This window comes from Diorhabda sublineata, chromosome 3 (assembly GCF_026230105.1).
Source record: "Diorhabda sublineata isolate icDioSubl1.1 chromosome 3, icDioSubl1.1, whole genome shotgun sequence".
Classification (NCBI taxonomy): Eukaryota; Metazoa; Arthropoda; class Insecta; order Coleoptera; family Chrysomelidae; genus Diorhabda; species Diorhabda sublineata.
Window position 1 is genome coordinate 16,707,959 of NC_079476.1, and position 12,452 is coordinate 16,720,410.

The 12,452-nt window shown below is 31.4% G+C and overlaps 2 protein-coding genes across 2 annotated transcripts; one reads left to right on the forward strand and one right to left on the reverse strand.

The window, feature by feature from the left end:
* The first annotated feature begins 2 nt into the window (after positions 1 to 2).
* On the forward strand, positions 3 to 11,498 carry LOC130441910 (erythroid differentiation-related factor 1). The gene is made up of 8 exons (XM_056775782.1): positions 3 to 688; positions 742 to 1,265; positions 2,235 to 2,566; positions 5,026 to 5,484; positions 5,544 to 6,084; positions 8,698 to 9,335; positions 9,816 to 10,128; positions 11,028 to 11,498. Exons 1-8 carry the CDS (start codon positions 480 to 482, stop codon positions 11,429 to 11,431), a joined length of 3,420 nt encoding a protein of 1,139 aa, XP_056631760.1. The 5' UTR covers positions 3 to 479; the 3' UTR covers positions 11,432 to 11,498.
* On the reverse strand, positions 11,494 to 12,425 carry LOC130441911 (anaphase-promoting complex subunit 15). The gene is made up of 3 exons (XM_056775783.1): positions 12,210 to 12,425; positions 11,906 to 11,965; positions 11,494 to 11,825 (listed from the first exon to the last, which is right to left on the reverse strand). Exons 1-3 carry the CDS (start codon positions 12,333 to 12,335, stop codon positions 11,655 to 11,657), a joined length of 357 nt encoding a protein of 118 aa, XP_056631761.1. The 5' UTR covers positions 12,336 to 12,425; the 3' UTR covers positions 11,494 to 11,654.
* Between the last annotated feature and the right edge of the window lie 27 nt (positions 12,426 to 12,452).

A 12,452-nucleotide genomic window follows, 5' to 3' on the forward strand; every position in this document is an offset into this window, starting at 1 on the left:
TTAAATAAAGATTATACCATCTACATACATCCAATTATGTACATTAAACATTTTTCGATCACTAAATAAATATGTATATAAGCATTTTTATTATTTATTATAATTAGCCATTATTTTCTATTACAGCTGCTTTTGTTGAAATATTACTTTTATAGTATCGAGAGCTTTAAACGAAAGTAATTTAACCAAAATTCTATAAATTGCTATTTTATTATTATATTCAAATTATAGATATTGCTATGTTGATAGTGTTTCATGTAAATATGCTGAAGTTTGATAGATACCCTCTGCAAAATTCCTTTGTGGGTTTAGTTTAAAAAAATCTGGCCGCATTATACTCGGTGTGACAGACTAGTAGCCACTGCTAATTTTAATTGTTCCTGTGAAGATTATGGGATTTTAAAAAAATTCTAAATATAACAAAAATATATTATTTTAAAGTTTGATTGTACTTAAAAATCGTGGGATATACTTCATTGATGAAGATGGATGAAAAATTATCGAAAACTTTGGAAAACGAAGAAATTAAATCGACAGCTGTGGTAAAGTATTCATTGCCAAAACCAGCTCAATTTATGAAATTACAATGTAATACTGATCTAAACTTACCTCCATCAAACTGGTTAAGTAGTTCTGCAGATTCGTACGGGCTGCAACATGTTCTCTCTCATCCCAAAGGTTTCTCAAGGTAATTTTATTAAATATTATGAATTATACGAAGTTATTTCTAAGTCTTTTTAGCTTTAAAATGGCTCAGATGTTTCCAGACTGTGTTGGAGAAGTTGATGTAGTATCTGACGCTGAAAATATAAAGAAATTACTCAAAATCCCCTATCATAAAAAAGGACACATCAGTATGATGGTACATCGTATAGAAAATACTCTACTTATAGATGAGTTCGATATATATAAACATTTATTGCGAACAGCAGAAACAGAATGGGAATGGCTGAGAAAATTTTTTGTTGATAATATTAGCACCGCTACTTATAATGAAAATAAACATTTATATATTAGCAGTAGAAGAAGAGAAGCTCTAAAAGAAAAAAGTCTTGTATCAAAGTTTTTGTATCACAGTTTAGTTCCTTCTGATAATACTGACGGTGTTCAATTGCTTGAAACTAACTATAATAGGCATCAACCAGTTAAAGGTCCTCTATTACCAGAACCGTCTCCATCTACAGAATGTCCAGATTCTCCAACATCTGGTCATAAATGTAATAGAAATGTTGTTTGGACTTTTGAAGATATTGAAATGTTTCTAGGTATGAAAGTTATTTAAAAAGTCATATATTATCAACTTATTTTGTTATATTTGCGAAGAATATACACCTAAAAGCCAAAAAAGGCTATTACACCTTTAATTAAGAAGTGCTATCATGTATATTTCAACCTGGATATTGGATGCCACAAATCTGCTGTATCTCATGTCACAGAAATTTGGCTGGTTGGTTTATTGGACTATATTCAGCAATGCCGGAAAAAAAGTTCACAGCTCCTATCAGTCCTCAAGCTTTGCATTTAATTAATCAGTTAGAGCTTAATGATATCTTAAGAGATTTAGATTTGCTCAAAGAAAAAGTGTTAAGTTCAAGACTGGAACAATGGAATCTTTTTAACTACTTGGTGCACTGTAATGACATTGAGGACTTGATGTTAAAACTGGCTTATGGACATTGATCACAGGATTGGAGACTCTTTAATGATTTCTCAAAGTCAAGTCTAAAAGCTGTGCAGATTTGAAAGCTGTTGCTTTGCTTTGCTGGCTACATGAAATACTGTTGCTTTCTTGTGAATGGAATAGCCAACAGAGAAATGAATTGTTTATATTCATGGGCAAAAAAAATTAACCTTTAGTTAGCTTTGGAAAGATATTATTACCAACTTGCACATTGAATAAGGGATCATCAAAAATTTTGTAAAAGCTGTGGAAAAAGATAGAACTGGTTTAAAATTTTTGAAACCATCAATGCTTGCAGACTACTGTTGGTCTTTAATTAGAGACACTCTGGACAACAAATATAGGAAACAGTCTACAAAAACATGTTTCTTTAGTGCTGATAATAAAACTGTGGTTTCATAAATACTTGGGATTTTTCAAAACAAATTTATTTCTTACGAAAATATGACTTGATTTAAATTAAAAAAATCTCGTTTCTTATAAAATTCAATTCATATTGCTACTAATGTAAAAATTGTGGAATTGAGAAGGAAGTTATATGAATTTTTTTTAGGTACTGATATGCCAATATTTGGTGGTGGTACCCACCCCTGTATATCTCTTCGTCTCAGTGATATGGGTAAACCAATAAATGTATTAACGGGAATTGATTATTGGCTTGACAATTTGATGTCAAATGTACCTGAAGTAGTGATGTGTTACCATTTGAATGGCATCGTTCAAAAATATGAATTAATCAAAACTGAGGATTTACCAAGAATGGATAATTCAAAATTTTCACCAAAATTGATTAGAGACGTAGCACAAAGTATTCTTAGCTTTTTGAAATCTAATGCAACAAAGGCCGGTCATACCTACTGGTTATTTAAAGGAAAAGATGAAGAGGTAAGGTGTTTTTCTTTTTTAGGGATTCGGATTATTTACTATATTTAGTTTTTGACATAAATTTGTTTATTACAAAATTTTGTCTTCTATATCATCCAAAGGAGAATTAAGGGATGTTCATATATTTCCTCTAAGGGTTTTAAATTTTTTTAAAGCATCTTCTTAACCCTCACATGGAACGTGATTAATTTGCGTTATGAGGAAAATCGTTCATGGGAATTTAGTTCTTTATTTAATTTAATTCTTTTTTGTGAACTCACTCAATATTTTAACAAGGTGTGAGGTGATATTAGGGAGGCCAGATTAACATACTAAAAATCCCCACTCCTCCGAGAGTGCAAACAACTCCAAAACTATCCCAGTAGGTACATTTTCTACTTTTTTCCAATTAACTTGATTATGGTTGGGTTTTCGCAAAAAATGGTGGATATGTAAATTAATTTAATGGAAAGAGAGATCTGCAACAAGCATTCAAAGTCAGCATTAATTTTTTAGTCATTAATAATTATGGAGCATAAATTGCATTGCATGTTGTAAGTCAACATAAATTAATAAAAAGACAAATTGGTGCAAAATATTTTCTGAAGATACCATGAAGACCATCCATCAAGCTCAATAAAAACAAAGAGATTTTGTTTATTGTACAACTATGTCAAAAACTTCAGGTAGCTGGTTTTTAAGAATTTAAAGCAGAGGGTAATGCAGATAAACTGTAAATAAAGTGGTGGAATTAAGGAAAACAGTTGGTTGGCGAAGACACTGGTTTAATGGTATTACTATTATTCAAAGCAAGGGAAGATGGGCATAGAAACTCCGTAATTAAAAAACGATGCAAACCAATCAAGTTTAGGCTCAATTAATTCGTCTTGACGAGTACTTTGTTACTTGATAGTAACCAGGGTCTTATGATGGGGAATAAAGCCATGGGAACTCCATAATTAAATGAACGACGCAACCCCATCGAACTTGGGCTCGTTTTATTCGTCTTGACGAGTACTTTGTTACTAGAAGGTAACCAGGGGTTGCTTTTATTTAGTTTCACCTGTCCCGTTGGGTCAATCAAATCTTGTAAGTTAAATTTGATCCACTTCTCGGTCTCTGAGTCTTATGATGGGGAAAATTGCAATAGAAACTTCGTAATTAAAAAACGATGCAAACCAATCGAGTTTGCACTCATTTGATTAATCTTGACGAGTATTTTTGTTTTGCTTATACTATCACTAGACAAACACTCACAATTACACTGTCTGACGCGCGTTTCGATAACCAAGTGATCGTCTTCAGAGACTGAGATAACTTGCGCGCGTCAGACACTGTAATTGTGAGTGTTGGTGTAGTGGTAGTGTAAACAGAATGAATATCATCAACGGTTCCATAAATTCCAACTTAGAGTATGTTGGTTAGCAAATTTGTGAAAATCTCCTTCCTGCAGTACGGGGATCCTTTATGTTCACAGTTGATCTATTAACCATGTTTAATCAAAACGTTAATTTAATTTAAGTTTTGTTAAAATATGTCACTCTATTCAATCGCGGTTCTGGGCCAATGAATGTAGTAACGCCCTTGTCGGTGATTATAGAACAACACAATTTTCATTTGAATTTTTTCCTTCATTACAAAGATCATCAACCACACAAACCCTACTACCTCCAGAAAGTTCAGGATGTCGGATAGCTCTAGCTTTATCTTCTATTTCATATGCTCTGGGAGCTCTGTAGTCTTTCACACCTTTAGAGAATATGGATAGAGGTTTCATTCTCTGCTGAACCTAGCATATTCAGGTATCCATTGAGGTGGCAATGTCCTAACAGAATTCCTGTTATAATTCCTAAGTTTTTTTCCAGCAGTATCTTTGCTTATCTTAACCCCAGTAGTTGTTCCAGTAACTGTTTTTCTACCATCTACCTTTTCTAGCGTTTTCTCTATTGTACTGTAGCTGATTCCACAGAAGACATCAGGTCCTACTAAGGGTTCAACAGTCTCTACTTTAGCTTTACTAGTCTATTTGCTATTTAATTTCCATCCACTTCAAAGTGTCTCTGAACCAATTGGAGGATCATTTTACTTAACCTTACCAGATAGTACGAACGTTTTAACGGGGCCTTGTCCTCCTCTATAATTTACCTCCAGGGATATCGGTTTTTTGACAAAGAAACACTAACCCATGATCTTCAGCATAACTATTGATCCAATACAATTAGAGCTATCCCGTCTTATGTCGAATACCTTTCGCATTAAGGATTCTATTTGGTATGAGAGTCTCATCCTTATGTTTTTTCTTCATTAATTCTTTCTCAATTTAATGGTTATATACTTTTTTGTCGTTTCGAGCGTTATTTATAGTAAAAAATTGATACTTTGTGGTTGCTTCTTCATATTTATATTCAGATGTTATTAAGTTTATGTTTGTATTTTTATCATACTATTGTTATACAAATAATGAATGTTTCTATTTACAGGTAATTAAACTTTACGATCTAACAAGTTTGTGTTCAGAAAAAGATGTTGAAAAGGGACAAAATCCATTTACGATACCAGTAGCAATGCTTCTCTATCGGGTAGCTAGAAATATGAAGCATTCCCCAAATAGATCACAACCAGGTACAATTAGGATGCTTTTAAAGAATTGTATCAAACTTTTACCTCAAGAAAAATATCCGGAAATTGTAACATCATCTTTGTATATGCTTTCCGATCTTTATGTTCCTGCTAAAACGAATCCTGAAAATCCTAGGCTAGGGGAACAAGATGTCGAAGATGAAAACGAATCTTTGTACGAAGATGATTTATCCGATGATGAAAATCAAGAAGAACCTATGAAAATATTGGTTTTAGAAAATAATAGATTCGAAAAATTTAAAAATTATTATAAACCGCCTGCTCCAATCGTAGGCGGTATAGAAGAACGTTGTCAACAGGTGAGTTTATATTATTAATATTTAAACAAAAAATACCTTTTAATTAAATTATTTTTAAGGCTATTCAACACGTAACCGCAGGTTTGAATTGTCTAAAATATTTCCCAGAAAACAAAACTGAAACAGACCCTTTAAACAAACAAGAAGAAGAAATTAAAATGGCGAAACCGTTTGAACCCATACCGATGCCTTACGCTAAACTCGAAGACGTCAAAAAACCCACAGATCCAAGTAAAAAGAAGAAAAAAGAACGCAAGAAAAAAACCGAAAACAAAAACCAAGAGAAATTGACAAACGCTCTGTTACCGAAAAATTTGAGTGAAGCCCAACCTTTGCCTACATGGCAGGAAAATGAAAACAGCATATCCTGGAAGGATCATTTAAAAACTTTATTATACGAAAAAGCTGTGCTGGTATACGCAACTTTATCAGAACATCATTTTGTTGGGGGTAATTACGGATTGAGTTTGAGGTATATAGGATTACTCGCTAGATGTCAGTTAGTAATGAACAAGTTGCAATACACTTCAAACGCCCTTAGGGAAAATTGTTTACTTGGCAGAGCAGGAGATTGTTGTATCATGATGATACAAAATTGGAGTGAGTAGAAAATGTTTTCTTTATCTTTCAACCTACCTAACGCACTCTTTGTTACGTTACATAACTACTCATAATTAATGTCTTCTGTTTTATCCAATTTTCTTTAATATGTGCTCTCTCTTTACTATTTCCATCTTTCTACCCAGCTACCGTACAGTAGTCTTTATCTGAATTATGTTTGACTTGCTTAGCATCTTAGCATTTGTGCATCTCTACCATAAACTTATTTTATTTCTTTCCAAATATTCTACATAAAATTTTCCTCTTTCAGATTCATAATTTGAGCTGAATGATCTATTAACCCCCTGGTATAAAATACTGTGCTTCTATTCATTTTTATCTCAAACTATCTATCACCCATGTGAATTTATATGTACCTTATCGTCTTTCGATAATTGGTTTATTGTGTGGGAGTTTTCTGTATAGCTTAATGTTTTTTTCCTGCATCCTTTACTATTTGATACTAAGGATCTTTCTAGGACTAAAGACATTTTGCGTACAAGTACTTTTAATACTTTTTTTTGGTTGTGACATTTTTAGAAATAATTATCATTTTTCAAAATCAAAAGGGTGTATATTTTACCCATTTTTTTGTAGTTGTTATATTTCTAGTTATTATTTCTGTAGTTTTGGCCAATACTTCTCATTTCATACATCAAAGGGCGGTATTTTTTATTGGAGGTGTTTTTTGTAGCTGTGATATTTTCAGAAGTAATTTTCCATTTACAAAATCAAAGGGTATACTTTTTTGAATCGTGAAGTATTTTTGGCCCCATTTTTTGTGATTTGTGATATTTGTAGTTATTATTTTTGCAGTTTTGACCAGTATTTCTCATTTTGTACATCAAACGGCTGTATTTTTTAATGGAGGTGTTTCTGACTATTTTTTTTTGTAGTTGTGTTATTATTAGAAGTATTTGTCTTGTACTTTTTCTGAATTTTAAGGTATTTTTGACCCCATTTTGTGATATTTCTAGTTATTATTTTTATTTTTTTTTAGTGGAAGTACTTTTGGCCTTTTTTTTTCTATATTCGTGATATTTCTAGTTATTATTTATGCAGTTTTGGTTATTAATTCTCATTTCACACATCACAGAATTATATGTTTTTTTACTTTATATTTTGATTCTTCGTAGTTGTGGTATTTCTATTAGAAATTCTCACTTTGCATAACCAAAGGAGTGTAAATTTTTTTCATTGGTAGCATTTTTTGGCTTTTTGGCTTTCATAGGGAGACAACATTTGGATCTATAGCATTGTTTTATTTGTACTTCTGTTATCTTGTAATTTTATTTACTTCTTTATTTGTACTTTTTAACTTTAATTATTTAATTGATAGTTCATATATGCATTTTTTTCCAGTATTTAATTGGCCCTTGGGCTGAGGGGAGTGTAAATAAATAAATAAAATTTCCTTTAACTTTTCACATCTTTGACCTTTTTATACACTTTTCGTATAATTTGTTATGATAAAGACTAAACTAATTCTTGCAGAATAGAGACCTCTGCAGTTTGAACCAATATTTCTTATTTTTTCATACCAAAGGGTTGAATTTTTTTGAATGGAGGTTTTTTGAATCCATTTTGAATCCATGAAGGACGGTATTTTCTGTTATTTTGTAGTTGTGATATTTTTAGAAGGAATTCTCATTTTGCAAAATTAAAGGGATATACTTTTTTTCAATGTAGGTATTTTCACCTCTATTGATTGGTATTTCAAAGTTTTAATATTTCTAGAATCAGACATCATTGGCAGTAAACTGTTTTGCTATAATTAGTATTTCTACAGTATATGTCAGAAATTTTTATTTTGAATTTGAAACGAGTATAATTTTTTTATTCTCATATTTTTTTTAAAGAAATTACATTTCATAAAATTATTTATAACTCCAGAATATTTTTTTAATCTATAACCTATAGCCTTAGCTTCATTATTCTCTTCATCCCCTTCTCTACTAGCACCTACTTCAGCTGTAGTACCTAAGGTATAATCTTTTCCATAGAAAGTATTTGATGTTATGGATTCTAGTAGCGTCTCCAAATAATTCTCCAGGTCTAAAAACTTTTGACTAGTTGGATCGCATAAGTCTCAAATCGCCATCATTAATACTGAATCCATTCTGCCACAATCTTAATGTCACTTCAGAAATTGCAGAATTTCCTGAAGTTATTACTGTATCAGTATCATCTTGGCCAAGTTTATATTCCGTACCTTTAAAAGCTTCGGAGTTTGAAATAGTTGAACTTTGATCTACAATTACAAGCCAATGGTCTTGAATAGACCTGATTATGTCAGCAGCAAAGTTCTGTTTTTTATGAAGACCTAAAACTAGTTGACCACTAGATTCTGGACTGGACTGTTTACAGTAGCAACATTTGAATTAGGATTGGATTTCATTGTTGATTCTGAAGACATTGAAGATTTTCTAATAGAAGCTATTTCTTCAATTGTGATCCATCATTTTCCATGGGTTCTGTTTTGGTACCATCACTTTTTTCTTTTTGTTCTGACATATTTTTGAGATACATTACAAAAAAAGCAATAAAAAACTTTTAATAACAAAATCTGTTCAGTTTAATTGAAAGTAATTAATTAAAATTATATTTTATTAGGTAAATGTGAAACTTACAATGACCAACTTCATAATAATCAAGATGAAGATTTCAAAATGATGGAACAACTCGAACAAGACGAACAGTTGTACAATATAAGCATCGGAGATAGCGAAATGCGTTGCGTATTTTTATTCGACATCAGAACCATAGAACAAATTCTTTTAAAAAGTGTAGAATGTTACGAAGAGGCGTTGAAGGTTTCGGAAAGCGACAACATTCTCAGACGATTGGCGAACAGTTTAAACGAAATAGGTTCCTATTATTTAAACAGAGCTAAAACGGAAAAGAAAATGTATGATATAACTCAAACTTGCAAAAAGGCCGAAGAGTATTTACAACGAGGATTAACGCTTTTCGAAAACGTAAAAGATAATGCCAACATTGCTCTTTTATATACAAATATAGGACATCTTTATAGACTATTGGCACATGCTAATACCCCTTCAGACAGGGGAGAGATTACTCATCAAGAAAAGTTGCATTATAATAAGGCTATTATTAATTACAAAAAGGCTTTACAAGTTTTGGGCGATAGGGAAAGTTGTCCGGGAATATGGGACGCAGTAAAATGGGAACTTTCCACTGCTCTGTTTAATATGGGTTGGATAATGCATGAAAATCCCCCCTCTCATTTGGTACGTAAAAAATATTTCCTTTTACTTATTCTGATGCTTTCAAATACCTTTAATTCCATCTGATTTTCACAGAATTATGAATTAGAGGTTTTGGAAATTATTTTGGTGTACTTCAAAATATTTTTGGTAAAAACATAACCCTTCCTGGCAGTCTGGTAAAAATATTATCTAACACACGAATCTTGTTTATTATTTAAGTCTTCCAGTTTCCTTAGGTCTGGAATTTAACAAGTATGTAGATGATTATTTTTCTAACTTACAAAATCTGCAGTCTTTCCAGTAGTATAGTTTCTTAAAGGATCCCTTATCCTAATCTGTTACCTTTAAAAAAATTCTAACAAACTTTGGGGCGGAATGAACTCAAAATTTGATTGAAGAGATTCAAGGAAAAATAATAAAAATTCAAATTGTGGCCACCTTTATCCATCAAACCAGGGAGTTGGTTTGGATTGATGATTTACATAAATGATTGTTTTTTAGAGTAAAACCGAAGCTGAAAAAGAAGTAATAGAAACCCTACAAAGGGCCCTGCAATATTGCGATTTTGATGAAAATAACCCAAAGTACCCTTTGTACATTTACCGAGCGGCTGTTATTCACTATAGGATTGGATCTCTATATCACAGCCATATTTGGACGACTCCTAACGATTCAAGTAATAGAAAAAATATCATTCAACTTGCGAAAATTAATTATGAAAAGGCTGCCAAGATGTATTTCCAAAGTTCTGATGCCTTACATTTCTTGACGGCTCAGATGCAGAGATTCGCTCTATCAGAATATTTGGCAGAAAGTAAGTAGACAATTATTTTATTACAAATGGTTTATTTTAGCCAAGTTACCAATGTCTTCTTTGTAAGTCTTTTTCTAGGAAAGCTGTTGCCAATTATATTTGTGCAATAGTCGTTTCCATTACTCTTTCAGAAACTGTCGTCATCATTATCTAGAATTACCGCCAGATTTGTTTTTCTGTGAAAACATCTTCTATGATGCTCATCAGTGGTCATTAAATTGGTGATATTCATACTGAAGCACACTGTTCATACTACCATTACACAAACACAATTACACTGTCTGACGCGCGTTTCGATAACCAAGTTATCATTTTCAGAGACTGAAGATAAACTGATCTGGATGCACAACTATGGGTTCAACAGTAACTCAATTAAGTTTCCTCAAATAATCTTGACTTTTCCTATTTAATGATACTATAAAGTGAAGTTTTTAAAGTAAATGTATGTTAAAATAATTTGTTATAAAGAGAAAATGATCTAACTCTATAGCTTAAAACCTATAATATTCAGCTTCTCACTAGTTCAATTTCTAGATCATTAAGAAGGTTCTCTGAGATAGAAAGAAATCAAAGAAGACCAGATCAGGGCAATAATATCATAAAGAGACGACTTAAAGTTTAATTTCAGGCTCAGAGTTCTTGAATATCTGTCAACTCCAGTATATGAAGGACCACAATTAGAACTTGTTACTTGATAACTTGTTTATCAAAATGCGCATCAGACAGTGTAGTTGTGAGTATTGGTGTAGTGGTAGTGTAAACAGTGTGTTCAGCATGTACCTCTGAACCTACTAATATTGTATTTCTCTCTGTACTTCCAACTCATGAGGATTATGCCTTATCTGTTAAAATGTCCAATATTTTGAATACTTATTAACATAAATATCAATTTGTTCCAGCAACAAGTGCATTAAACATCAAAATAAAGCATCTTCAGCATTGTTTGGATATCGTATTAGAATTAGACGAGATTATTGATTTGCTAATTAACAATAAACTAGAAGTGAATGATCCCTCCATAGAAGAAGGTGAAACCGAAGAAGATAATTTCAAAACCTGTTTTTCGTTGCTCAAACTTGTAGTAAAGCGTTTACAGTACGTACTGAAACTGTTAGTAAAATGTTGTGTTACAAAGCCGCCTCCGAATAAGGATTGTGAAAGACTTTCCGAATTATATAAAAAGTGTTACAAGATATCTTTCGAATTGAAAGAAAATTTAATTTATCCAGATTTATTAAAGAAATTACAAAAAGTGTTGCTTAGTATCAAAAGTGAATGTGACACATTCAAGAAAAACGCCTGAGTAAAGTTTTTATTTCATTTTTAAGTCTATGTTTTACTGTGATAAATAAATAAAAAATTTCACTACATTCTCGTTTTTTATTCAAATTCCTCAAACAAACCTTTTTCAAACACAACTTGTAATTTTATAAAAACAAAAAATAAATAGACACATTATTTCTGGAATGGAGCATTAAGAACTCATAAAACAAGAAGCAAGTGAAGAGTAAAAAGTGTATAAAAATTTATCGTACACCGTGTCCTTGAACGAGTCTTATACTAACATCTACTGGTGAACTCCGCTCTTGAGAAACATCCATTTCAATTTCATCCTCTTCTTCTTCATCGTGGGTTTCAGATTCATCATCATCATCATTATCATCTTCATCATCCTCTTCTTCATCTTCCTCCATAGTCTAAAAATACAAATTTTTTAAATATAACAATGTTTTTATGCAAAATAATCACACAAGTTAACTATCTAAAAGAAAATTACTTCTGATGCAGTTTTTCCAATAGGTGTTAAATCATCATTCTTCTGCCTTATCATCTGTAACTAAAACATAAAATTATGAAAGTAAAATGATAATATTTTACATGTTTTAATGATCTATTTTCTCTATTTTATATAAAATTAGTTTAAACCTTATTTTTGAAATAGACCTAAAATAAAGATAATATATAAATAAAGATAAATCACTATTGAAAACATATAAAAAGGAGTCTAAGAAGTAAAAAGTTGAAGACAATGATGATATTTTGAGTTAATTTTTTAGTTTTTGTAATTGATTAATCTTTACCCAGTTTTGATGATCTCTTTCTAATTGAGAAACTTCATCTTCATCATCGCAGGGTTGATCTACGTCAAACCAAGAAGCGTGAATTAATCTTGGTTTAAGATTTGGAAATAATGGTATACTGCTCATTTTAGTGCGTATACGCGTAATAAATATTTTTTATTTTGAAATAGATATTCCTGGTTCATATATGACAATAACATAACCAAAATTTAGAAAGGCTCTTCTTCTTTTTTAGTATTATTT